The sequence below is a fragment of the Pleurodeles waltl genome, chromosome 1_2 (genome assembly GCF_031143425.1).
Source record: "Pleurodeles waltl isolate 20211129_DDA chromosome 1_2, aPleWal1.hap1.20221129, whole genome shotgun sequence".
Classification (NCBI taxonomy): Eukaryota; Metazoa; Chordata; class Amphibia; order Caudata; family Salamandridae; genus Pleurodeles; species Pleurodeles waltl.
In genome coordinates, this window is record NC_090437.1 from 1,117,969,538 (window position 1) to 1,117,994,142 (window position 24,605).

Below are 24,605 nucleotides of genomic sequence, written 5' to 3' on the forward strand. Positions count from 1 at the left end.
AGCGGGCAGTGTCTTCCGATGTTTCTGAGGAATTGAAAGTTTGGTAGTACTGGACGAATTCTTCTGCAATCGCCTGGGGGTGCGTATGATGAGTAAGTTATCCTGGCTGCGTAGTGCCGGTATAGCAAGTGCTGTTTCCCGTTGGCGTAGTTGGGCAGCCATTAAGCGGCCCGCCTTCTCTCCGTGCTCATAGTGGCGTCCCTTCAGCCGTTGTAGGGCATATTCTGCCTGTGAGGTGTAGAGGGTGTTAAGCTCCATTTTAGCCTGTTCTAGGGAGCGGCGATTGGGGGGGTTGGGTTGCTGTGTGTATTTCCTCATGGCCTGTGTTATTGTGTCTTCTAACGTGTGTTGTCGGGCCAGTCTATGGGCATTGGAGATAGCTGCATCTCTCATTAGTTGCCCTCTAATAGTTGCTTTCGCCGCAGCCCAAAGAAGTTGTGGTGAGGTCACTGAGCCTTTATTGTCTTTCAAGTATGTGGCCATATGGGTCTTAAGTTGTTCCTTCCCAGTTGGGGATCGGTATCTAGTGTTAGGGAGGTGCCAGGGTTTACGGCCGGGTGTAATCATTCCGAGTTCCAGGGTTATTACTACCGGAGAGTGGTCTGATAGTGCGGCTACCAGTATTTCTATTGACTTAACCGCTTGTAGTATTGTATGATTAAGTAAGAAATAGTCTAGCCGTGATTGGGTCCCGTGGACCGAAGAGACAAAAGTATATTCCCTATTGGAAGGGTGGGAGAGACACCAACAATCTATTAGGCCATGATCTGAGAGGATGTCTTTTAAAACTGCTCTATCTGCATTGTTACCCGCGTCAAGACCAATTAATCGGTCTAGAATGGCATCTTGGACTATGTTCCAGTCCCCCCCCCCCCCCCCCCCCCAAAGAATATATTGTGAGGCACCTATCTGTGTCAGAAGACGGTTGAGGGAGAGGAAAAAGGTGCGCTTTGAGCCAGTGGGGGCGTATATGGAGCCTATGCATATTGTGGAGGATCCCACCACTAGCTTAGCCAGTACGTAGCGTCCCTCTGGGTCATGCCATGTTTTAATTAGTCGGAATTGCAGGGAGCAACGCAGGAGTATTGCCACTCCACATTTTGTTCCCGTTCCCTGTGTACCTGCCAACATGGGTGGTGTTCCGCTGTATATTACTTTTCCCACCCAATCTCTACGTAGTTTCTCTGATTCCATCGAGGAGAGGTGTGTTTCCTGTAGTAGAGCAATGTCGGTATGTTTGGAGCGGAGATAGGACAGTATCTTCTGTTGTTTAATATAATGGGCCATGCCGTGTACATTCCAGGACAGTGCAGTGAGTGGGGTTGTCGATCCCGAGGGCGCTGGGTGTGTCATGGTTTATGGTGTATTGAATATGTTATGATCCGTGTGGTGGGACCAGGAAGTAAGTAAGGGCTGGGCTGAGGGGCGAGGAATATGGATTTCTTGTTCAGTAAGGCCTTGGGAGGTTGGGAGAGTTCCCCTTGGTCACGATACGAAAAATATAGAAGAGAAGGGAAAAGAAAAGAAACGGGGGAGGAGGATAGAGAGAAATAGCGTGGAATGTGCAGAGAGTGACGGACAGCGATTGAAAAGAATTTATAAAAATAATAAAGAATAAATAAGAAAAGGAAAAAGGAGTAGCAAATGGAAATTGGTCAGAGGGTGAAAACACTTACCACTGTCTAAAACCTTCTAATCTGCGGGTCTAACCTGTAAGGCCCGCGCACCGGTAGGGTGTTATATCAATGGGGCCTGATGAGGGAATATATGCTTCGTTCCTGGTATCATGGGACCTCCTGAGGGGGGGGGTGGAGTGGGGGGGGGGGCCAGGGTCATGTGCCACAGGACTTCCCGCTACACGTTCTGTGCTTATCATCTGTTAAGACATCTTAGAATATGAGAATCCTTAGTATCTTATGATGGCCTGCGGTGTTGCATTTTGAGTGGTCGTCCGGGAGCATGCCCCTTGTGGTAGTCTTGGAGCTGTCATGACCCCGAGTTGTTAGTCTTATTACTCTCTTCAGTGCGGTTGTTATATGATTGAGAGTTAGCTGCGCTGTTCTACAAGGATACCTTTTGTGGTTTGTCTTCAGTAAAAATAGGGGCGTGTTGCCGTCTGGTAATATCATCTGTAGGTTTTCTTAGTGGGTTGGGGCGTTTGGGTTTTACGAAAGGATGCTACCAATATTATTACGCTGCTGCCATTTGGGCCTAGGGTTTTGAGCGGTCCTCTCATCCCCTCCTGGAGCGTGGGGGGGGGTCGACCTCCCCTATGAGCCGTCTATCCAGTAAATGTTTAGTGTTCGAGACTGCACGGCTCTGGGGGTGCGGCGTATGTCTTTACGTTTGTGTATGTCTGCCCTATGGGGGGGGGGGTGTACTTGCGACTTAAGTATAATTGTGTTAAGCGCTCCCCTGTTAATGAGGTTGTGGGTGGTGTTGTGTGATGTTCCCCAAGTCTAATCTTATCTGTTCTGTGTCCTGGTTCCTGTGTGATAACCCCCTCCCGTCCCACATCAGAACCCGGGTTGGCCTCCTCGCCGTGACGGGGTCAGCAGTTAATGGATATGGCTTGTCCTATGTGTTACATTGTGGCAATCAGCATTTGATAAATAAGTTTTTATTAGGTCCCCACCCCCCTGTTGGGTGAGCAGTAGATGGGGTGAATGGGCATGTCACTTATCTGTCCCAAGGTGGAAAGTAGATGTTCTAGAAGCAGGTCCAGATCTCCGGGGCAGCTGTCCTGCTGTGGGTTTAGTGTTCAACATGCTGATCTTCTGATGGTGGTTTTAAGGGGAGCGGGATTTGTCTCTGCCCGTATCTTGGGTGTGATCAATCACTGCTTGCAGGATGTGTTCTCGGGATTCCTGTGTCTTTGGGGACCGATCATATCCTTGGCCTCTTTTTTGCGAAGGGGGACGTTGAGTCTGGGGCCATGGAGTTGACAGGCTAATAGCAGTTTCTGTATGCGCCGCTGGGGAGTCCAGACGGCCGGGGGCAGTGTCCATGGATTGCGGGGTCACACTATGTAGATAAGCGCTGAGGTCCTCGGGGTCAGTGAAGTCTCTGGATGTGCCGTGGTGTGTGATCCACATACTTGCTGGTTCAAAAAGGCCATACTTGATGTCTAGAGATCTTAGTTGCGGACGTAGGGCAAGAAATGCTCTTCTTCTGTCATTCGTTAACCTCGAAGTCTGCTGCCACTCTGATTTCGTGTCCATCCAGTGATATCGGTTGTCGTGCTTTAGCTGTTGAGATGACCTGGCGGGCTTGTTAATGGCACAGGAAACATGCGATGATAGGGTGCGGTTTATTTGCAGACGCTTTGTGTGAAGGACCAATTCTGTGCACCCTCTGAAATTCTGGAGGTGGTAAACTCTATGCCGAAGTGGTTGGTCAGCAGTGAGCTAAGAAAGGTTTTGATATTGGATCCTTCTTTTTGTTCCGGTATGCCGAAAAAGCGTACATTGTCTCTACGACTTCGGTCCTCCAGTTCAGTAAGTTTAGCTCTGAGCGACTTTAGTTCTTCTTCCTGATCAGGGGTTGTCGCTATATGGTCTTCTACTGCCGACAGGCGCTGATCTAGGTTATTTGCTGTTTCTCTGAAGCCTGCTATATCAGCGCGGATTGAGGAGGATGCTAAAGTTGTCTGTTATTTTTAAGTCCATTGCCTCCAGGCGTCATCCAAATGAGGCAATCTCTTGCAGTATACGGTCTGTGGCGTCTAGTGCGGGTTGGTCTACCGGGGGAGATGTATGCCCCTGTGATGTTGTTTGTGCCGTCATAGCTTTGGGTTGAGCAATGGCTTCCGAGAATAGCAGTTGACGAGAATGTTTACTTGCGGTCTTGTCGTTGAGCATTGTTCTCAAGGGGTGGAAATCAATTAGGAGATATTATTTTGAGAGCTAGCACTCAAGAACTTGTAGATCCACGGACCGTTTCCTCGACTTCCAAGGATGGGTCAGACCTTGGGGCTTAGGATCTGTAGATAATGTACCTACTCGGTTTGGTGTCCTGCTGTGGTCTGCCGAGCTTTAGAGCGTGTTCTATAGAGGACTAGAATATGCTCAGTTTCTGATAGAGGTCCATTGATCTAAAGCTGAAGAGAGATCAATTAATTTGAGTGTGATGCAGCGTGCAACAGGGGGGTGGGGGGGTATCTTGTCTGTTTTATTTTAGATCAGTCTCTTATTGTGATACCCAGTAACATGGTTCTTGTTTTTGGGAGGGCAATTGGCTGTTTGGTTGGAGGGTCGGATTGTGTAGTGCGACACGTGTTGCTCTACTCTTCTTTCTTCTTCCTGTTCCGACTTTCCTCCCCCTTCTTTGCTTCTTTATCGTTCCTTATGTGTGAGATCTTTGTCCCTCTGTTGCTCTTTGAGATCCTTTCTCTGTCTCCCTTTTGTCTTCCTTCCCCCTTTTCCTCTGCCTCCACTCTGGGTGTCGTGGAGAGTCTTATTCTTTGCGTGCTAGGTCATAAACAAGGGGGGGTAGGGGGAGTATGTATTTTGTTTGCTGCTGGTGGGGTCTTTTCGCTGGATAATGCTGTTTGAGGGGTCTCAGCGTGCGGTCTCCTTCGGGCACTATTTAGTCCTCATGTGATATTGCTTCTTTTCCTTTCCGTCGTGGTTGTCCTCAGGCCCGGGTTCCTCAGTGGTCCATCCTCCTCGGGGTCCCCCCCCCTTTCCGTTCGCATGAGGGGGCAGTGCGGCGCTCCAGCACCCGGGGAGCTGAGGCGGAAGAGGGCCGAACCGGGCGCCTCCCTCGTGACGCGTCCCGGTCCTGTGTGGCACCGCACCTTAGTCCGCGGCTCCGCGGAAGCTCGGAGGCCGCACCCGCTCTCGCGTCTCCGACTCTTCTGCCGTCGCCCGGGTCCCACAACTTCACCCCTCCGGAGGCCCCCCACCCTCCACCAGCCGGGAGGCCACACCAGGGGTCAGGATCGCAGGGGGAAGACCCTCTGTTTGCCAGCTTGACCTGCCCGGCGTGCGGAGATCTTTTCTCAGGCGGCCATTTTCTTTGACGGCCAGACCACGCCTCTTAAACATAACTTTATTGTGTGACTCCCTCATGCCTATTGAATGGTTATAATTCCGGATGTACTTCTGTTGGAAATGGGGTTTTTGGTTGGCAGTCAGGTTCCCCTATGTCCAAGCAAGAAGTAGCTTGGCACGAGCAGTCAGGCTTAACTTAGAAGGCAGTGTGTAAAGTATTTGTGCAATAAATCATACAATAACACAATATAGCACCACAAAAATACACCACACAGTGATTAGAAAAATATATAATATTTATCAGGATAATCGTAGGTCAAAACGAATAAAGATGCAATGTGAAATTTTAGGAATATCACTGGAAAGTGATATCAAGTGTCTTAAGTCTTCAAAAAAATCAAAGTCTCTTTCAAGCACAAAGTACCTGGTTTGGAGTGGAAAAATCTCCGCAAAGAGCCGCAGAAGAAGAGATACGTGGAAAAATGGTGTGTGCGTCGATTTCTCCCCAGCACACACGGACTATCGTCGTTATTTTTCACGCGGGGAAGTCGTGCGTCGTTTTCCGGCGCGCGGACAGTCTCTTTCTATGGGTTGTGGGGATTACCAGATGTCCCGGGTCTGTGCGTGGATTCTCCTGCTTGTTTTCCAGCTGCGTGTTGTTCGGCGGGGCTGTGTGTCAAAGTTTTGCTCTCACAGCAGGTGTTGAGTCGATTTCTCCTCTGAAGTTGGGCGGCGTTGTCCTTGCGAGGCCGTGCGTCAAAGTTCTGGTCGCCCGAAGGCGTCGCGTCGATCAGCGTCTGTGTGTGACGTTTTTCTCGTCGTGGAACAAGCTGTGCATCGAAAATTTTGGCGCACGAAGAGTCCAAATGAAAAAGAGAAGTCTTTTTGGTCCTGAGACAGGTCTTTTTCAGGCTTCTGTAGGACTGTCTCCATGGCTTCGCTCATGGTGGGTGTGACTGCCCTGTATTGGACGATGTAATTAAACAGTAGTTAGGTGTGGAGCCAGGTTGGAACTGAAAATATTGTAAAATTGAGCAGTGAAGCCATCCATGTCTGGTGCTTTGTGAGGTTTTAAGGATGTGATAGCCTTGTGTTCTTCCTCCTCGTTAATTGGTTCTCCCAGTACTTCGTTTTGGGCCTGTCACCTGAGGGAGGTCCACCCCTGTTGGATAATCTAATTGGGAATGTGGGTCAGCCTGCTGTTCTGTGTAGTGTGTTGTAGACATTTTTAGGTGTGTGCCTTCTCTGGGTCCGATGTTGTGTGGGTACTCATGTCCTGAAGAATGTCCCCTATGTATTCCCGTTCTCTTTTAGTTTGCAGCTGGCGAGCAAGGTAGATGCCCACTTTGTTGCCCTGTCAGAACTGCTTTTATGAGAGTGCTGAGAAGGCACTCTTGCTTCTCAAATGCTCTGATGAGACACCTTTATAGTATTGCATTGGGATTTAAACTCTGGCACAGCTCCTAGTTCCCAAAGACTTGTTGCTGTTTTTGGATGATTGAAAGTAAATCCTTTCTTAAGTATTTCCAAAAGTTAAAATATTGTTAAAGATGTGCAAGTAGCTCATATGTATGGATGCAACCCTTACAAGCAAACTAGTACTAAGTGTTTGTTTGTGTGCAAGTACATGTTAATTTTGTGAAATCTACATATAAACAAAGACCTCAAAAAGCCAATATGTGTAACTTGTCTTTAAGAGAATAGTGTTTTGAGTAGAAGTGAAATACTGTTGGTTTCATTGCCTTTTTGTTTTATTTTGATTTCTTAAGGAATGTACTCCCACTATCTATTCTTCACAGTCCACTCCTACTGAGGAACGGTTATCTCAGGTTCAGTACAATACTGACAAGATTGAATGCCAAGCAGAGAATTACCTAAATGCACTCTTTCGAAAGAAAGGTAAGAAACCCCTAAATGCCCAGCCCAATAATAATACAAATGTTTGATTAAATAGTCTAGATTTTGACGTTGAAATACGAATTATCCAGTATTGGATCTTTCATAGATTCACATGCTTGAATCTTTCCCATCGTCGAAGTGGGAGTCCCACGGTATCTTATAAAGCAGTACATAACCATAATCATCATAATAATAACCATAGAGTTTACAATATAAACATGCCTACATTTGGTAGTCTGTCCATGTAATTGTTTTTAAAACGGACCAAACTTGAACCATAACCTATCAGGCGACAGCACCCTCTAGAACACTCCCAAGAGAAGCTCCCTTCCTCAGATTTTCACAGCACGTCGAGTGTGAGGGGAGTCTCCCTGAGCTCTGCTCAGTTCTTTCCACAGTTTTCTTCAGAGAAGGTTTGGACTGTTTTTATTTCCAAATTGTCTGATTCTTTTTTCCCTGTAAGACCTGTGGGAAAAAAAATTCATGTGGATGATCCACATAAAAACTGTATCTGTTGCCTTCACCCTACTCATAAGGCAAAGGAATGCAAAATCTGTCGTACCTTCCAACCAAAAACCCAGAGACAGAGAAGGCAGATTGTTATTATGGCTACAGAAAACCTCATTTGATGAGGACAGTGACTCTGTTTCTAAATCTCACAATAGGGCTAGATCTCTTGAGGAAACTTCTGAGGAGAGCAGGAAGGCCCTCAAAATTCATCATCACTCTAAGGACTCAAAAAAGAGAGAAAAAGAAAAACAACCCTCTTCAGAGGTAGCTTCATCTGCTCCAGCTACCCCCTGTAAGCCACTAAAACAAAAGGGGAAAGAATTTCCTGTTTTGCCATTGACAACGATGTCACTGTCGACGGCAACATCGTCTACTACCACATCGCCACTGTATAGTCGACGAGACCATCCATGTCAACGACAACAGCATTGTAGGAGGCTGGCCTGGCTTATAGTGGGTACCTTGTGGTACTTACACCTTGTGCCAGGTCCAGTTATCCCTGATTAGTAGTGTTCTAGCAGCTTAGCCTGATAGAGGTAGCTATAGCAGAGCAGATTAGGCTGAGCTAGGAGACCTGCAAAGCTCCTACTATACCACTTATATCATATAGCACTATATCCTAAGAATCACACTACTCAGTGTTACTTAAAATAAAGATACTTTATTTTAGTGACAATGTGTCAGAAATATTTCGGAGGATATACCTCCTTTAGGAGGTAAGTAAAATACACTCAAACCAAAATCAGGTAAGTAAACAGTTAGAAAAGTAGTGCAAACAATGTAGAATACAATAGGATGCAATAGGCCTAGGGGCAACACAAACCATGGAGCCCACTAAACCTCGGATGAATGTGCAAAATGGCTGCCTCCGGGTAGAAGAAGCTGAAGATTCTGCAACAACTGAAGATGCCAAGAACTTTTCCTTTGCACCGAAAATGTCCCACAGGATGCTGGAGGATGCAGAGTTGTTTCCTTGCAGAAAGGCTGCAAACAAGCCTTGCTAGCTGCAAAGGTCATGGTTGAAGGAAATGAGTGCTGCCCAGGCCCAGGAAGGACCAGGAGGTCGCCACTTGGAAGAGGAGACCGAGGGGGCCCTCAGCAACACAGAGAGCCCACGCAAAAGAAGGCCGCACCCGCAGAAACTTGAACACGGGTTCAAGAAAACCGAGCACAGCAGTCTCGACACTACAAAGGAGGGTCCCATGAAGCCGGTGGTCAACTCAGCGAGTTGAGCAATGCAGGACGAAGTGCTGGGGACCTGGGCTAGGCTGTGCACGAAGGATTCCTTGCAAACGCAGTACACAGGATGACTGTCTGGCGAGGGGAGGCAAGGACTTACCTCTGCCAAATTTGGACAGATGGACCACTGGACTGTCTGGGTCACTTGGATCCAGCTCCTGTGTTCCAGGGACCACGCTCGTCACGATGAGAGGGAACCGAGAGGACCGGTGAAGCTGAAGTTTGGTGCCTGCGTTAGCAGTGGGAAGACTCTGTCGACCCACAGGAGATTTCGTCTTGGCTTTCAGTGCAGGGTGAAGGCAGAGAGCCCCCAGAGCATGCACCACCAGGAAACAGTCGAGAAATCTGGCAGTATTAGGTGCTACAATGTCTCTGGTAGTCTTCTCGCTACTTTGTTGCAGTTTTGCAGGCGTCCTAGAGCAGTCAGCGGTTGATCCTTGGCAGAAGTCAAAGAGGGAGATGCAGAGTAACTCTGGTGAGCTCTTGCATTCGTTATCTGAAGAGGAACCCACAGGAGAGACCCTAAATAGCCCTCAGAGGAGGATTGGCCACCTAGTCAGGTAAGCACCTATCAGGAGGCATCTCTCACGTCACCTGCTGGCAATGGCCACTCAGAAGCCTCCATTGTGCCCTCACACCTCTGCATTCAAGATGGCAGAGGTCTGGGACACACAGGAGGAGCTCTGGGCACCACCCCTGGGCTGGTGATGGACAGGGGAGTGGTCACTCCCCTTTCCTTTGTCCAGTTTCACGCCAGAGCAGGGGCTGGGGGAATCCCTGAACCGGTTTAGACTGGCTTATGCAAGGTGGGCACCAACTGTGCCCTTCAAAGCATTTCCAGACGCTGGGGGAGGCTACTCCTCCACAGCCCTTAACACCTATTTCCAAAGGGAGAGGGTGTAACACCCTCTGTCAGTGGAAATTCTTTGTTCTGCCTTCCTGGGACTGGGCTGCCCAAACCCGAGGACGGCAGAAGCCTGTCTGTCGGTTGGCAGCAGCAGTAGCTGCAGTGAAAACCCCAGAGAGCTGGTTTGGCAGTTACCGGGGTCCATGCTGGAGCCCCGGGGTTGCATGGGATTGGCATCCCAATACCAGATTTGGCATTTTGGCGGGGGTGGGGGGGGGACAATTCTATGATCTTAGACATGTTACATGGCCATATTGGGAGTTACCATTGTGGAGCTACATATAGGTGTTGACCTATATATAGTGCACACGTTTAATGGGGTCCCCGTACTCACAAAGTCTGGGGAAATTGCCCTGAGCTATGTGGGGCACCTTGGCTAGTGCCAGGGTGCCCTCACACTTAGTAACTTTGCACCTAACCTTCACTAAATTAGGGTTAAACATATGGGTGACTTATAAATTACTTAAGTGCTGTGTAAAATGGTTGTGAAATCAGAATTGGTAAAAATGGTCATTAGCCTGCTGTGACAATTTTTAAGGCAGAGAGAGCATAAGCACTGAGGTTCTGATTAGCAGAGCCTCAGGGACACAGTTAGGCACCACACAGGGAACACATTCAGGCCACAACAGAGTACTGTGAGTACTGGGGTCCTGGCTAGCAGGGTCCCGGTGAGACATATAAAACACACTGACAAATAGGGTTTCCACTATGAGCACTGGGGTCCTGGCTAGCAGGGCCCCAGTGAGACAGTAAAAACACCCTGACATAACTCCCAAACAGGCCAGAAGTGGTTGGGGGGGGGGGGGGGGGGGTGTAACAAGGCTAGAAAGAGGCTACCTTCCTACCAGCATTTTCCATGCTGGTGCCAATTTCATCTGCGAGACCCTCTGAGATGTCTAGGATTTCGCCGGTGGCACCGTCAACAGCATCATCACTGGTGACGCTCCCATCGTCGACGATTTCACCATCTGAGCTGCCATCGACGAAGACAACATCAGCGCGGATCAAGATTAAAACTTACCATAAACCCACCATGGCTTATGCGGCAAACATTTCACCTCTTCTTCCAAGTCACCTTTTAGACATGGAGGACTCTGAAGGACCTTTTGCACAGGCTCATACTCCCTCGGACCTCCATGTGAAATATCCGGAAGAGGAAGACCAATAATATGAGGATGATCAAGGTCAACAGGTTGAAGGATACTATTGCACACCGTCTACTCAGAAATACGCTGAGCACCACTATTATCCGGACTACCATCACCTGCAGGAGCAGGCATTTATACCTCGTCCGCTTATGGAGGATATTCAGAACATGCTGGTCGATTAGACTGTGTTTTCTGCCACAGACAGAGGTACCTACATCTACTCTGCCAAGTACAGCTTCTGTTCTGCCACCAGAGATTCCACCTCCAATAACACCCACAATGATGCTGCCACCACATGTGTAGATACATTATGCAGGCACTTAAAGCAACCCAGAATGTTTATGTATTCTATGAGTATGCTGCCTTTTAGTAAAGCCTCATATGATTGTGGTAGATGTAGTCATTGCATCTTCCATTCCCTTTAATTTTTTTTTAATCTTCGTTTCTCTATTGGATCCATCATAGAGTCCCATGCTTGTATTCTCTCCACTGTGGGAGTTCCACAGTAGACCTTGTGAGCAGTACAATTTTAAACATTCACAGAGAAGCTTTTGTTTATTTTTCATTCTTTGTGAGTGAGTGGCAAAATAGTATAGTTACATTAAAAACAGAAACGTTCATGAATAAGACCCACACAATATTGTCCAATGTCAAGACAACTACCCACAAAGTCAGAAAATGGAGGTGGTTCATAAAGTAACAATCATAACTGATACCATGTAAAGGGAAGCATGCTGGTTAATCTCTTAAATTACCCCAGACGGGAGTCCAGTAATGTGGATGATCCAGATTTTCACTGTTTGTGGATGGTCTATGGTAGTACGAAGAAATGTGAGGCGTATTGGCATCTGATTCAACTGACCAACTTGTATGCGCTAGGGGTAGTCCATACATGGCCCATACTCCTTGGCCTCCAATGATGTTTGAGATTCTTCTCACTGTGCCCCTGTGTAATCCCAGCACTACAGTGGATGTAATTTTTGCAAGGGAATTCAATTCAACATACATTTCTTCTCTTCAGGCCAGTAATCCAATTCACAATTGGTTGGGCCTTGGGGGGAGGTAGGGAGGGGGGGGCTGGGAGGGAGGGTCTGCTCACTGTCTGTTAGGTTTATCACCACTGTTTCCCAGTACTCTGCAGTCACGAGCGGTGCCTGGGTACTTGCGAGTTAACCGTGCTGGGGTGAGATATGTTTGATTGTAATTAATTTAACTGAATATTCTTGACCTTTGCTAGACATTGTTCCCACCGGACATTAGTCAGTTTGTGACCTATATCGGCCTCCCAATTGGGCTTTTAGGGCGAGCAGACATTAACTATCCTTTCCTAAGGAGTGCACTGTAAATGAACATCGCTTTGTCTGGTATAACCATGCACCAGTAAAGGCTTTAACACAGGAGGCATTGCTGGTGCATCGTGGGTTTTGCTCCACAGTAGGCAAAGCTGATGTGTCTGGGCAGAATACAAAAGAAAGCCCCTAGGGTGTGGGGGAGGCTGGAAGGTGAGGGGAAGCACTGTGCCCTATCTCATCCATTAAGTTCATACAAGGTCTGAGCAACCCATCTGTGACCCCAACCACCCCTTCATCTCAGCAGCCCAGATTTCTTCTAGGGTGAACCTTATGGAGACAGCTAGGAAGTGCCCATAGGGGACGTTCAGGTGTGTGTGTGGATTTTGTCCTCTCTGCTCGTGAAATCCCCTTCACCACCTCAGTTTGGCCACTCTTGCAAGGATGCTTTTAGCTCCTACCTCCACACCCCTTAACAGGCTACACTTGCCAACACCAGCATTAATGGGTGCGAGTCGAGGGGGGGGGGGGGGGAGGACCTTGGGAACCTTAATAGCAGGCAGAATCTTTACATGTACAGTGGACTACCCATGGGTCACTTTAGTTGTGGTGCATTGAGGAAGGCTACATCCAGCAATAGGAGTTCTGCTGCGCAAGGTTGCGGTCTCTGGTATCCTGGTAGGCTGGTGAGGACAAAAGACAGGGGCATGCTGGGTACTGCATCACTCTCTAACCACCTGCAGGAGTCGGGGTCTCTTTAATGTCTCCCCCAGTGCCAGGGGTAGGGATCATTACCAGGAGAGAATGTGGAGCTGTGTGACAGAGCTCAAAGCTGAGCGACCGTCACGGCTGCCGTCTTGGCCACATCCCACTCCACCATATACAGAAATGCTTTAACAGTATGACAGTATTAGCCTATTGACCTCATTATAAAAAATCCAAAACTCATCCAGTGAGAGCAAAGTATATTCTTCACTTTTCCCAACCAGGCAACTATAGTTCATATTTTTACTGCATGTCGTTTGTGAAGAGTGCCCTTGAGCGCTGCTCAGTGTGTCAGATAAGTGGCTTTATTATTTCTCTCCGCATTTGTTAAGGATTGGACATTATCCTACTGAGTCTATTACATCAGGCCAACTCTGAATCCTAAAAAAAAATCGTTTTAGACCATGTTGAACTTGGGTGGGGGGGGTGGCTACATTCTGAGGACCCCCATACTCACTGCAGATATTAACTTCATCCAGTGCATAAGGCAAGGTATTGTAAAATGTGTTGAACATTTTGGACAAAGAGCTCTCAAAGATAGGGACGCAAGGCTGTTATTATGGATTGGAAGTTAAAAATGTATGATGTCCAGGATTTTGAGGAAGGGGGTTAAGACCCCTCTTGATCATCTGGAAATCTCATAGAGGGATGCATTGACGTTCTGAACGTTTTTTAAAGACAGGACCCAAGGTAAAATCTGCAGCCTCTAATGGGCTGCTAAAAAAGGTTTTTAAAAATTCACAAAGAAGCCATCTTCAGATGTGATGATTCTAACAATAAAAACACTTAGGAAGTTTCACAAAATTGTGTCTGATTCCAAAACTCCAAAAAAGATAAATCATCAAAGAAACACTTGTCAACTCTACTGTCAACAAAACAATCATCAGTATTACCACCGACTACATCATCATTGAAGAATAAAGAATTAATGTCGACACAGGAGAAATGCTGTTGACGATGACACTGTTGACGAGTACCGTTGATGACCGTACTGTTGGCAACTACACCGTCTCTGGCTGTTTCAGACACAAAACCTTCACCAGCATTCTCCAAGGCCATGTTCTCTTGCACTATTGATGACCACTCACTCGTTGAGAATGGATATAACGAACCAAATAAAGTCCTACCTAATACAACCCAGTGTCTTCCCAACATGGAAGACTCAGCTGAAGGAGCATCTTTAGGACCAGCATACAGTTAAGGTAAATAGCAGGACCCAGAAAAGTACAAAAAAGCATATTTGCAATAGATCAGTATCACATACATAACCAGGACACAAGACTGTTACTAGCCTTTTGGCCAACATAAGGAGGATGAGAAATGGCAATACGCATATGATGCAGTTGCCTTTGACCTGCTTAATGATCTGCATCTGATGCTTGCTGATGTATATAAATGCTTTTCTGAACCACAGCCTTCTAATCCAGAAAGGCAAGCCTTCAGACCACCACCCAGACTTGCCACACGTGTACCACCCAGGTAAATTCCAATTATTGCTTTATCACATCATTCAACTTTGGCAACCCAGCTTATTCTGCCTAACAGTATAGATGTAGATGCTGATTAGGTACTATCCCTCAGTATTGTGCCCCAGAAAGGTAGCTACATTACTCCTACTCCAGGTGAAGTCACCCCACCTGTGATAGTCCCCACACCATTATATTGGTGGATTTCACAACCTAATTGAGCTAGCATGAAAGCGATTTGACTGTCTGGTGACTGTGAAGAAAACAAATTGTTTTCTTCATGATTTTAAAGAGAATGCTAGAAAGACTGTTGCGGAAATACAAATCATTTAACACATTTGGGTGGAAGGGTTAAAAATGATAAAATTATTCCTGCAACCGTAGATGGTGATTTTGTCTTGAAAAAAAATAAAATGCTAGAAAACTGTCACCCTTGTGCAGACTCTTGTTGTGCAGGTGATTCAGATGTGCTCCTTGAGTCCAGCTTCACCTTGTACTGCGTCTCCAGACAGAAGGCAAAATATTGGATAAAACTATCAAGCACTTTTATTTTTGACACAGCTGCTACTTCAGTGCTTTAGCGGTACTTGCTAGATGTGACTGTTAGATGTGGTTGAATATTGGCCCAAATTTAGAGCATTTACTGGAGGACAAAGGCTGAGGCAAAATGTATTTAGCAGGAAGGAGAGAAAATGTCTTCAACAATTGCTTCTGTTGTAGACATTGCTTCCATTCGTTTCAGACAACTGGCTGGCGCAGCTGTATTGGGGCCCTAAAGTCCATTGAGTCAGCACTGAGATTGAAAGATCTCTAGGTGTCCTTCAACAAAGACTCCTGGGGTTCTTTTGAGGAGTATGCCGGAAGAAATATGTACTCAAATCGAGAAGGCTATCCAACCCTATAGATATCTAATAATTAACCCCTCAACTGCACTACCACCACCTCTATCACCAATAGCATTGGGCATTATCACCTATGCCCTACCATAAACCAGCCCACTTTTAGAACATTTGAAACCGGTCTCAGAACAACAAGGGATCTAGAAAGCAGTGACAAACTGGTGATGCTTATAAAACATTGAAACACATCTGTAGGTGGAAAGATGTCTTTTCATTACAACCTGTGGGCCAGCATAACTTCAGACCACTGGGTCCTGGGTGTCCTAAAATAGTCACCCTCTAGAGTTTATCCAAAAACCTCCAATGACACCAACATGGAAGGTGCCCCATCAACAGCTGCATTTATTACAAAAGGAAACTACCATCATGTTTAAAAAAAAAAAAAAAAAAAAAAGGATGATAGAAGTGGTTCAAAAAATTGCAAGTACAGTTTGTCATTTTTCTCCAAATTCTTTTTTTTTTTTTTCCATAATCAGAAAAATTTGGGAGAGTGGAGACCGCAATTAGATCTTTGGAATCTCAACAAATATCTGAAAAAAACTGAAATCTGTATTGTTACGTTTCAGGACATTACACAACTTCTTCAAAGAAAAGATTAAATGACCTCCTTTGATGTACAGGACACATACTTTCATATCTTCGTAGACCACAATCCATATCTCTGTACACCGCAATCCTTAAGATTGATTCCCAGTAGCTGCTCAACATTATCAGTTCAGTGTCTCACCGTCCCAGTATCTCAGTCTGCCTCATTTTCACAAAGTGCTTGGAGCCAGTAGCTCCTCATTTCAGGAGACAAGGTGATCAAATATTTTCCCTGTTTATGTGATTGAAAGGTTTCCCTTGACTAACCAAACAGTTTTAGCATGACTGTCGAGCTCTTCAATAATATAGAGCTTGCGTTAAACTGATAAAAATCTTTGCTGTACCCTTGCAGAAAAAATCAATGTCTAAGTGATTGTTTACCTCTGTGTCAAGAACAAAGCATTCCTATCCGAGTAAAGAGTATCTACCGGACAGCATTGGCTATAGGCCTTCAAAAAGAAAAAGCAACAACTGTCCAAACATTTAAGTATTTATTAGGGATGTCATCCTGCATTCCTTTGATCCCACACTTCTGCCTTCGCATGAGGCCATTTCAGGAGGTGATGGACAAGCAATGGTTACTGAAAACCAGTTAATTTGATGTCCAAATACAAATAACGACAGATGAAATGGGCCCTTACCTAAGGGCTTTGCGACAGTTGACTGTCTTCAAGAGAAAGTCCATTTTTTTATCGTAACAATGGCCTCACTCTTGGGTTGGGGCGCACTCCTACAAGAGTTACGGGCCAGTGTCCGATAGACAACAAAAGACTCTCAAATGCATAGTAACATCCTAGAGTATACAGTGATCACTCTAGGATTTGCTGTTTCCTTCCAAGAATGCACAGTTCTTGAGCATTAATACATAAAGCCAACAGAAGAAGCGTGCACTACATCAACAAACAAGGAGAAACCTGTCTCCCATTGTTCAAGGAGGCACAGAAGATCTGGCACTAGAGTAAGCCATTTAGATGAAGGCAGAGCATCTTCCAGGCTTAAACTGCTGAGTCAACAATCTCTGTAGATCAACTAAGCAATGCCATGAGCTGCACCTTAATCAGTTGGGGAAAACTAAAGCTTTGATCAGTTTGCTACCAACTAGAAGAGGGAATGCTGCTAGTTTTCCAGCAGGCACTCCCTTCCAGGATGGTGGAGAATGCCATTCCAGACATGTTATCAGAAATGGGGTAACCATGCCATATCATCTGAATAACTCAATGGTGGCCAGATGGACTGGTTCACAGAGTTACTTCTCATCTCTGTAAAGTCTTAGCACATTGTGGTTTGGCTCCAACTATAGCGGTCTCCTTTCAGTGAGCATATTCTTCTTCTGGATCCACATTTGTCGGCTTGGTTCCTGAATTCAAAGAAATCCATCTAATAGACATTCCAGAAGACTAAGCTAGAGCACTATCCACCAATAAAACATGGTATTTTGCATCTTTCGTCTTGAGCATTACTTGCACCCCCTGAGTTAATTGTTTCAACAGATATTGTTCATTTGACTGCCATTTTACATTTCAGAAGAACATGGGACAAGCCATCCATTTGTTTAAGCAGACTTATTAAGGCACTTTCAAAGTCTTCCCACCAGTAAGGCATCCTCCACCTTCATGGCAGCTAAATGTTGTGCTATCTCAATTGATAAACTCCTTTCAGACCAATTCACTGGGTAGCATTAAAGTATCTCTCCTGGAGTGTAGCCTTTCCTTTAGCCCTAACATCTGCTAGAAGAGTTGGTGAGTTTCAAACCTTTATAATTCAGGATCTATTCCTCCAGTTTAGAGATGATAGTCCTCTAAAGACTAATCTGCATTTAATCCTACATTGCCATTAGACTTTTACCCAAGGGAACCAGTGATTTTTTAAAACATTTTCCAAACCTGACTACTGCAGCAGAAAGAGTGCTTGTTACTTTGGATGTAAAAAGATGTTTGAGGTTTTACATTGACCAAGAATTTAGGAAGTCTGACCAACTGCTTGTGGCACATATTTCAGCAATGATTTTCCTATCTGTGGATGACCAAAGTATAGCTTGCTTGGGTGTTCAGCCGTAGTGTTTTCATGAAGAATCAGGTTGTCATCTCCAGGGGAAAGCGAAAGTGCTTTCCATGAGAATTGTCACTGTGTCCTTTGTGGACATATGTAGGGAGTAACATGGAAAAACAGACTGGTTTATGCAGCACTGTCTTGATTCAACAATACAAAGGGATGTGGTTGTAGTAGAGCATTCCTTTTCCATCGGTTCAGTGAAATAAGCCTGTTGTACCTTTGTTTCCTCCAACTTCTGAATATTACTCTAGTTGTGCTCCCTGCATTCTATTCTCATTCAAGCATATGAATATATGAAATATCCAATTTTGTATAGTAAAAAAGCTTCTTACCTATAACTGAGATTTTCCAGTGTTGGTGTCTTTCATAGTTTCACATGTAACCTATACTCCGGAACACCTGTATACAAAATATAGTTGCTTTAAAACTTGTACTATGAAATGTGAACTGTGGTGGCTTGAGTGGCGAAAGGTTAAGACTACATTGCTCTATTTGACTGAGTTCCTCATCTTTTATAGTGATGTGAATAGGCTACTACTGTGATTGTTAAAGCTTTTATGTATATGTTTAACATTGTACTGCTCACTATGTCTACCGTAGGACTCCCTGCTCGACAAAAGGAATGATTCAAGCATTTGAATCTATGTAAGATACCAATACTGGCGAACTTAGTTACAGGAAAGTAACTTTTTCTTTTGAGTCCAACAGTGAAGAACTTTAAATGTGGTACTTTAATACAGTTCACTTTAACAGAGGTAATCTGACTTTGATGTTTCATTTTCAGTAATGTTCTTCAGAGGAACTTAACCTTGTTAGGTGTTGCTAACTTTGAATGGTGGAGAAAGCAAAACAATCCAAATGATTAAAAAAAAATCCAAGTACCTTTTGAGCAGGAGAGCAATCCCTCTTGTACACTACTGGCCTCCAGCCTCACGCTCCAAAGACCTAAACTCATATTGTGGTAGCATTCACACAAAGCAGCAAAGAATCTTTTGGGGGGGGTCTCCTCCGTAAGGTTGAGATTCTATTATTGTGGTGAATGTTGGTTCACATCCTTGGTTACCTTTCTCACTCTTAATTTAGCCATACAATACCCAGCATTTTTCAATGAGATAATCCTAGTGGAAACTGAATTTTACTAAACGTTTAAACAAAAACTGAGGTAATTTCCTGGTCTTTCACTTTCATTAAAGGTCTTCAGAGGAACTTGAAGACATCAGATTGTTCAAACTTTTTGTATAAAATTGAGGCAGCATAGTCACTCCAAAGAGCCATTACTTGTAAACTGTGTGTGTGGTGTGTGTTTTTTTTTTTTCATTCTCATAAATTTCAGATGAGAAATGTATCCACTGAGCCGATCGTTTTTCTACCACCGAATAGATCCTGTCCAAATCCTGCTGAGACCTCCTGCTGTGTAGATTGTAATCCAAGCATTTGACTCCTTTCATGTGTGCTTGGTCGTCTTTGAGACTGTAGCAAAGGATCCCAGCAAAATCAGTTGCCGTTGGCTCAGTTGTTCCCTGATTCTCAAATTGAAATCCTTCTAACTATTACAAGACAGACACTCATAACAAACAAACCCTTACCATGTAACCTGAAACACAAGTGGTGTTTTATTATGAAATGTTTCAGTTGGTGAACCCCACCACCCCCCAAAAATAAAAAAACAAAACAAGAGGAATGACTTGCCCTGGGACAGGATTGCTCGGTATAATACAAATGGAATCTTTGCCAGTCATGGCTTCTTAGGTAATAGCTTTTTGACAATGTTTTAAGCGGTGCTTAAAATAGAAAAAGACAGTCTACAACTCCAGTAGGCTGTTCACTACAATGTTAAGACCGGATTAAGGTGTCACACCTTACTTTGGGCCATTGACATCTGTTCCTTCACTATGGCTTGAGATCGCTGCATTAGGCTGTATAATTGCATCAGCATCTCATTGTAGCAGTGGGAATAAAGAACACACACCTAAAATAAGCCTGACACGTTGGATGTCATATTCGTGTTTGAAATATTTTGCAAAGGTACAAAATTAAAACTGTCATTTTCCAGTTTACTTCACCAAAACTGTTCTTTGGGACACCAATTGGAGACTGTGGATGGCCCTCCTTTTTAGGTTGAGTGCACAAGCGCTCTGACATGTTGTAATCTCTGTGGGCTTTTAACCACCCCCACCACTATCACTCGCTCATGGGCTAGCCTTTCAATCATCCTTTGTTATCATTGGTAAGTGCTTTATGTTTGCCCCTCCTTGAGGCATTTTTGTTACTGCCTTGCCCATCTACCCTGTTACATGGATATTTCCTCAATTGCCAATACGTTTGACTGCGTGCAAACGTCTTTCCTTTTGTCTCTCCTTCGCGCTCATGCTTTTGGTGGCTGTGGTGCTTTGAATCTGCTTGCTTATGTCAGCTGTTTTAGGTTTCATTTTCAATTTATGTGGCAAGAAAAGCCCAATTAGGAATTTACAATGCTAATAGCTATAAGTCGAGCAAACGCGAGACCCATTGCATTGCAAATGCTTGTGATTATTACTTTTCCACGTTGGAGCTTTATAAAGGTTTATGCAAGTGGTATTTGAAGTTGATGCCACACTCTAAGCAATTTATAGATGAAACTTGAATTAAGCAGCAGTAACCATCCATGTTTTGAATTCAGTATGAAAGAGTTCAAATAAGCAATGCATTGAAGCAAATTTAGCATCTCACGTTAATAGATGCATATGTTTATACAGCAAGCACCCTCTGACTTCAAGCAAATTGAAATTAAGTTTGAACAACTATGCAAATCCAAAATCAGTTTTCTTAAGTAAATGGTCTTGGTCTTGGTCTGCATGTTCTATGGTTACAAATGTAAAACTGCTGTTTCAATGTTGATTTTATGTATTCCTTTAGATCTTCCTCAGAACTGTGATCCGAATATTCCCTTAGTTGCTCAGGAATTAATGAAAAAGATGATACGTCAATTTGCAATTGAATATGTTTCAAAAAGCCGAAAACTTCAAGAGAGCAAAAATGGATCTTCTGTTATCTCAAATCGTATATGTAATGGAGTCAAAATGAACCAAACTCAAACTCCTTTTCAGGAAGAGCAGGAAGGGCCCTTGGACCTTACTGTTACACGAACTGCGGAGCAGAATATGAAGTTAGGTAAGGTTATTTAGTGTTCTAAAAAGAGTAAGTGCGCCATATTTGCTCATGTGTAATGTTCAGTTGGTTCTCACTGTGAATTCGTCCTCTGAGTATTTTCATGTTTTCAGTAGTGATTTTTTTTTTTTTTTTTTTTTTAATTGCATCAGCAAAATCAGCTCAAACAAGGGTTTTGATATCGTACCAGCTCAATTCCATTTGAGCAGTTGTAAGACCTGTAACTCTTTCAATTCCCTAGAGAGAGATCATAACCTGTTTACAGGAAGAGAATGCGCACAACTTGTTTTCTAAAATTATTTGGAGTTGCAGGGCTTTTTATCGGTTTCTGTAAAAAAAATAAAAAATACAAGGGGTGGGGGGACTGGATTGGGATGGGGGTGTTGAATGAGTGAAGTGACCACTCCTGTTAGACCTCAACCTTTCCATTTGCAACTCATATTCCTTGCTTTTATTGCTGGCTTTCATCTCCATTTCTTTCTACTCCATTTCTCTCTTCTGTGGGGATTTCCTCAATGCACATGCTCACAACAGCACCAAGCATGCCTGGCTTACTAATCCTGCCTTTGCCACTGCTCTCTACTTAATGTAGGAACATTTCAACGAACCATAGGGTAATACAGCTCGTGACATCTGGACATGTGCTGACATTTTTCTAAAAATCTTCATCGGGGACTTGGCTCAAGTAGCAAACCCTACATTCCCTTTTTGGAGCTTCAGTGTTGTCTGTAGCCCCATCTGGTTATGGTCTGGTATTCAAGTGAAGATTGTGGGTGCCCTTTACCAATCTTAAACAGACGTTCATCATAAGATCATAACTCAAAACAAACACTCTTGGTCCTTCCTACAGATAAAAGATGAACAAAGTGAAGTCAGCAGCTGAGGTCTTAAAAGCATTGGGTCAAGAAGAGGGATTTTTTTTTTTTCTTTCTTCAAAGCCCATGAAAAAAAGATAGCATTGACAACACAACCAGATGGATCAAACCCATCTGTGGCAATACCATCAACCACAGGAGAGAAAGAGGCCAGCCAAGACATGTTTTGCTAGGTAGGGGAACTTAACCATTGACCTGTAGAGGGTTGCATTAGGCTTCAGCAAGAGTGACTTCCTGATTTCCTCTTCTCTGCGCTACTACAGAAGAGTGGAGTTTATAATATCACCCTGAAGATCTACAAAGAATAACTAAAGACTAAATTTGCACAGAATAATGCTAAAAATAGTATGCATTTCATTTTAAAACTTCTGAAAGAAGAGGTTCCTTAAGATCTTCAGTAGAAAATAAACAACCTTCTACAGGAGCACACCACAGAATCATTTCCTTCCTGGAAACTCATTATGTTAGCTGAACATCAGATATATCCACCACTTCATCTAGGAAATTGGATGCATCTCATCTACCTTAAATATGGGTATTTTTACATCCCCATAGTATTCAAGCATTGAAAAAAACAAGTAGGACCTGCTTTTATTAAAAAAAAAAAAAAAAACAGTGCTTTTTCAGTGATGAGTTTGTGTGTCTGTGTGTGGTTGTATTAAAGAGGGAATATGGCAGTAAAGTGGATGAATAATGAATAAATGTTCGGATGGATGGATGAATCAATAAGTGGTGAGTGCATGGACTGATATGGTTTAAAAACAACTTATTGTAACAATTGATGTTGCTATTCCCAGATTGGAGTGGTGTGTAGGTTTTAGCTTGTAGAGGTGTGTGTGTGTGTATTTGTGTGTGTATGTGTATTCACCTGGTATAGTTGGTTATCTCAAGTAACTATAACTCGTGCCCTAAGGTAACTATAAATCGCGCCCCCCCTTGCACAGTTTTACACATGCACAAATATTACACTGATATTAACAATGATGTTATCAAAGATGTCCTGACTGCCATGATTTGTGGGGTAATTAGCAGTGCATGGAGAGGGTGTGATGAGTTATAGTTAGGTGGTGGTCCCCAGGGCCAATTATGGCTCCCCGAGGTGGTCATCCCTCCCCCGCATTCTGTTTTATTAATGCCCTGGGGAGGCGGTGAAAATTTCAATGCCCTCTGGGACCTGGCTCATCCGGTAGCTCCAGTTAAACAAGCATGGGAAGACCTCCCCTTCTGACCACGCCCCCCTTTATTTATTTATTTTTTATTTTTTTAGGGAGAGGGAGATTTAGAGAAGTGCTCACCCTCAATACGTACTTCACCTGCGACAAGTTAGTTTAACCTACAGCACATTATTTTCTAAAGCCTGTTTCTCCACTTTCCACTACTGCAAGTCCAACATCTCTACAGCCAGCCAGCTCAGACACCTCAAATAGTGTGTGTACATGCTTTTCTGCACCATGAACTATCTCTTGTTCCTTGAAGTCCTGCCCAAATACTTCATGTGCACAGAAGGTCTAGGCATCACGTATGCAATTCCAGTTCTAGGGATGCTCATAGTCCTCATACTTCAGTCTGTTCTACTAGAAGAAGGTACTTCGCTTTACCGGATTCTACCCTTCAAGCAGCTTTCCAAATCGCCACATTTGATGATAGTCTGGTGAAAGGAGCCAACATGCTGAACATTCAGTTTCTTACTACACAAATTACTCTTCATCATGCAGCCTCAAAGCTACTTCTTCCTTTTGTACCAGGCCTAAGACCAGCTATGTAGAGTTCTTGATCCCGACTTCTGTTGGAGATGCTACCACCAGACTTCAGAAAAAAATCAACCAGGATCTGGTTTTCTTTTGAACAAATTAACAACTGGATTCATTGATAGTTGGCTGCAAGAAAACACTACCCAAGTTCTTGAAGTTCTACATTTACCCCCTTTGGAAGGAAAACAGATGGATGCTGTTGGGCATAAGGTCTGTGGAACTTCGACAGTTGCCATAAATACAGAAGATTTTAAACAAGTTCTTTAGGATGGTAACTAACCAAGCTTTTAGTGCAGGGTTAGCAGATCTGGATGCATATGTGTGTATTTTTTCAGATTACGTGCGTGTTCTCAAACTGTCTGCCAGCAACCTCTCAAGTAAGCATCTATTCTTCGCAAAGTGAATTCCTGAATCCAGATAGCAAGGTCCTGGCTGCAGTAACGTAACTCATTGCTTAGTCAGGATATCATGGAAGTCTAGGAAAGTTGTATCTGATAATCTAAGGTGATAACTGCCATCTCCAGGCAACATGAGAGTTCAGGGAATTCTGGTAAATGTAGTTCATTGTGTTATCAAGTAGTGCGTTCCCCACTGAGGTAAAGCCTCACAACAGACCGTGCTGATGTTCTGTGGACACCTTCTCTGACGAGGATTTGGCGCAAATAGGTTTAAAATATTATGTCACCTCCAAGCCTTGAACAGTAAGTAATACCTCCTGTCATACTTCTTGATAGTGTCTTTCCACCCAAGGTTGCCATCTTGGCAGCGAAGTTCCTGGTTTGTAAGGTTGACCTGTATAAAATTCAGGTAAAAAAAAAAAGTGAACCACAAAGATTAGAAACTGGATTTCATGGTTAGCCTTAGGTGTATCTTCTTTTATTCCAGTAAATATTGCAGCCGTTTTCTGACATTCTTTGTATCTAAAATCCTATATGCCTTTCACCTGAAACTGCATAAGATGTGGAAGTAGACTTCTTTTTGCAGAACAGCGTTTCAACAAAGATAAATTGAATACTGGATTTATAGGTATATATCCACACACACACACACATATATGTTCGATGGCATGTGTAGCTGCA

At 44.2% G+C, this 24,605-nt stretch overlaps 1 protein-coding gene across 5 annotated transcripts in view; it reads left to right on the forward strand.

Annotated features, from left to right (window-relative positions):
- Positions 1 to 24,605, forward strand: part of LCORL (ligand dependent nuclear receptor corepressor like) — a 538,841-nt gene that overhangs the window by 77,861 nt on the left and 436,375 nt on the right. For all 5 annotated transcript variants that reach the window (XM_069202195.1, XM_069202178.1, XM_069202177.1 and 2 more), the window contains exons 4-5: positions 6,764 to 6,893; positions 20,649 to 20,903. In XM_069202195.1, the coding sequence (XP_069058296.1) occupies positions 6,764 to 6,893; positions 20,649 to 20,903 (385 nt within the window). The remainder of the gene's footprint in view (positions 1 to 6,763; positions 6,894 to 20,648; positions 20,904 to 24,605) is intronic.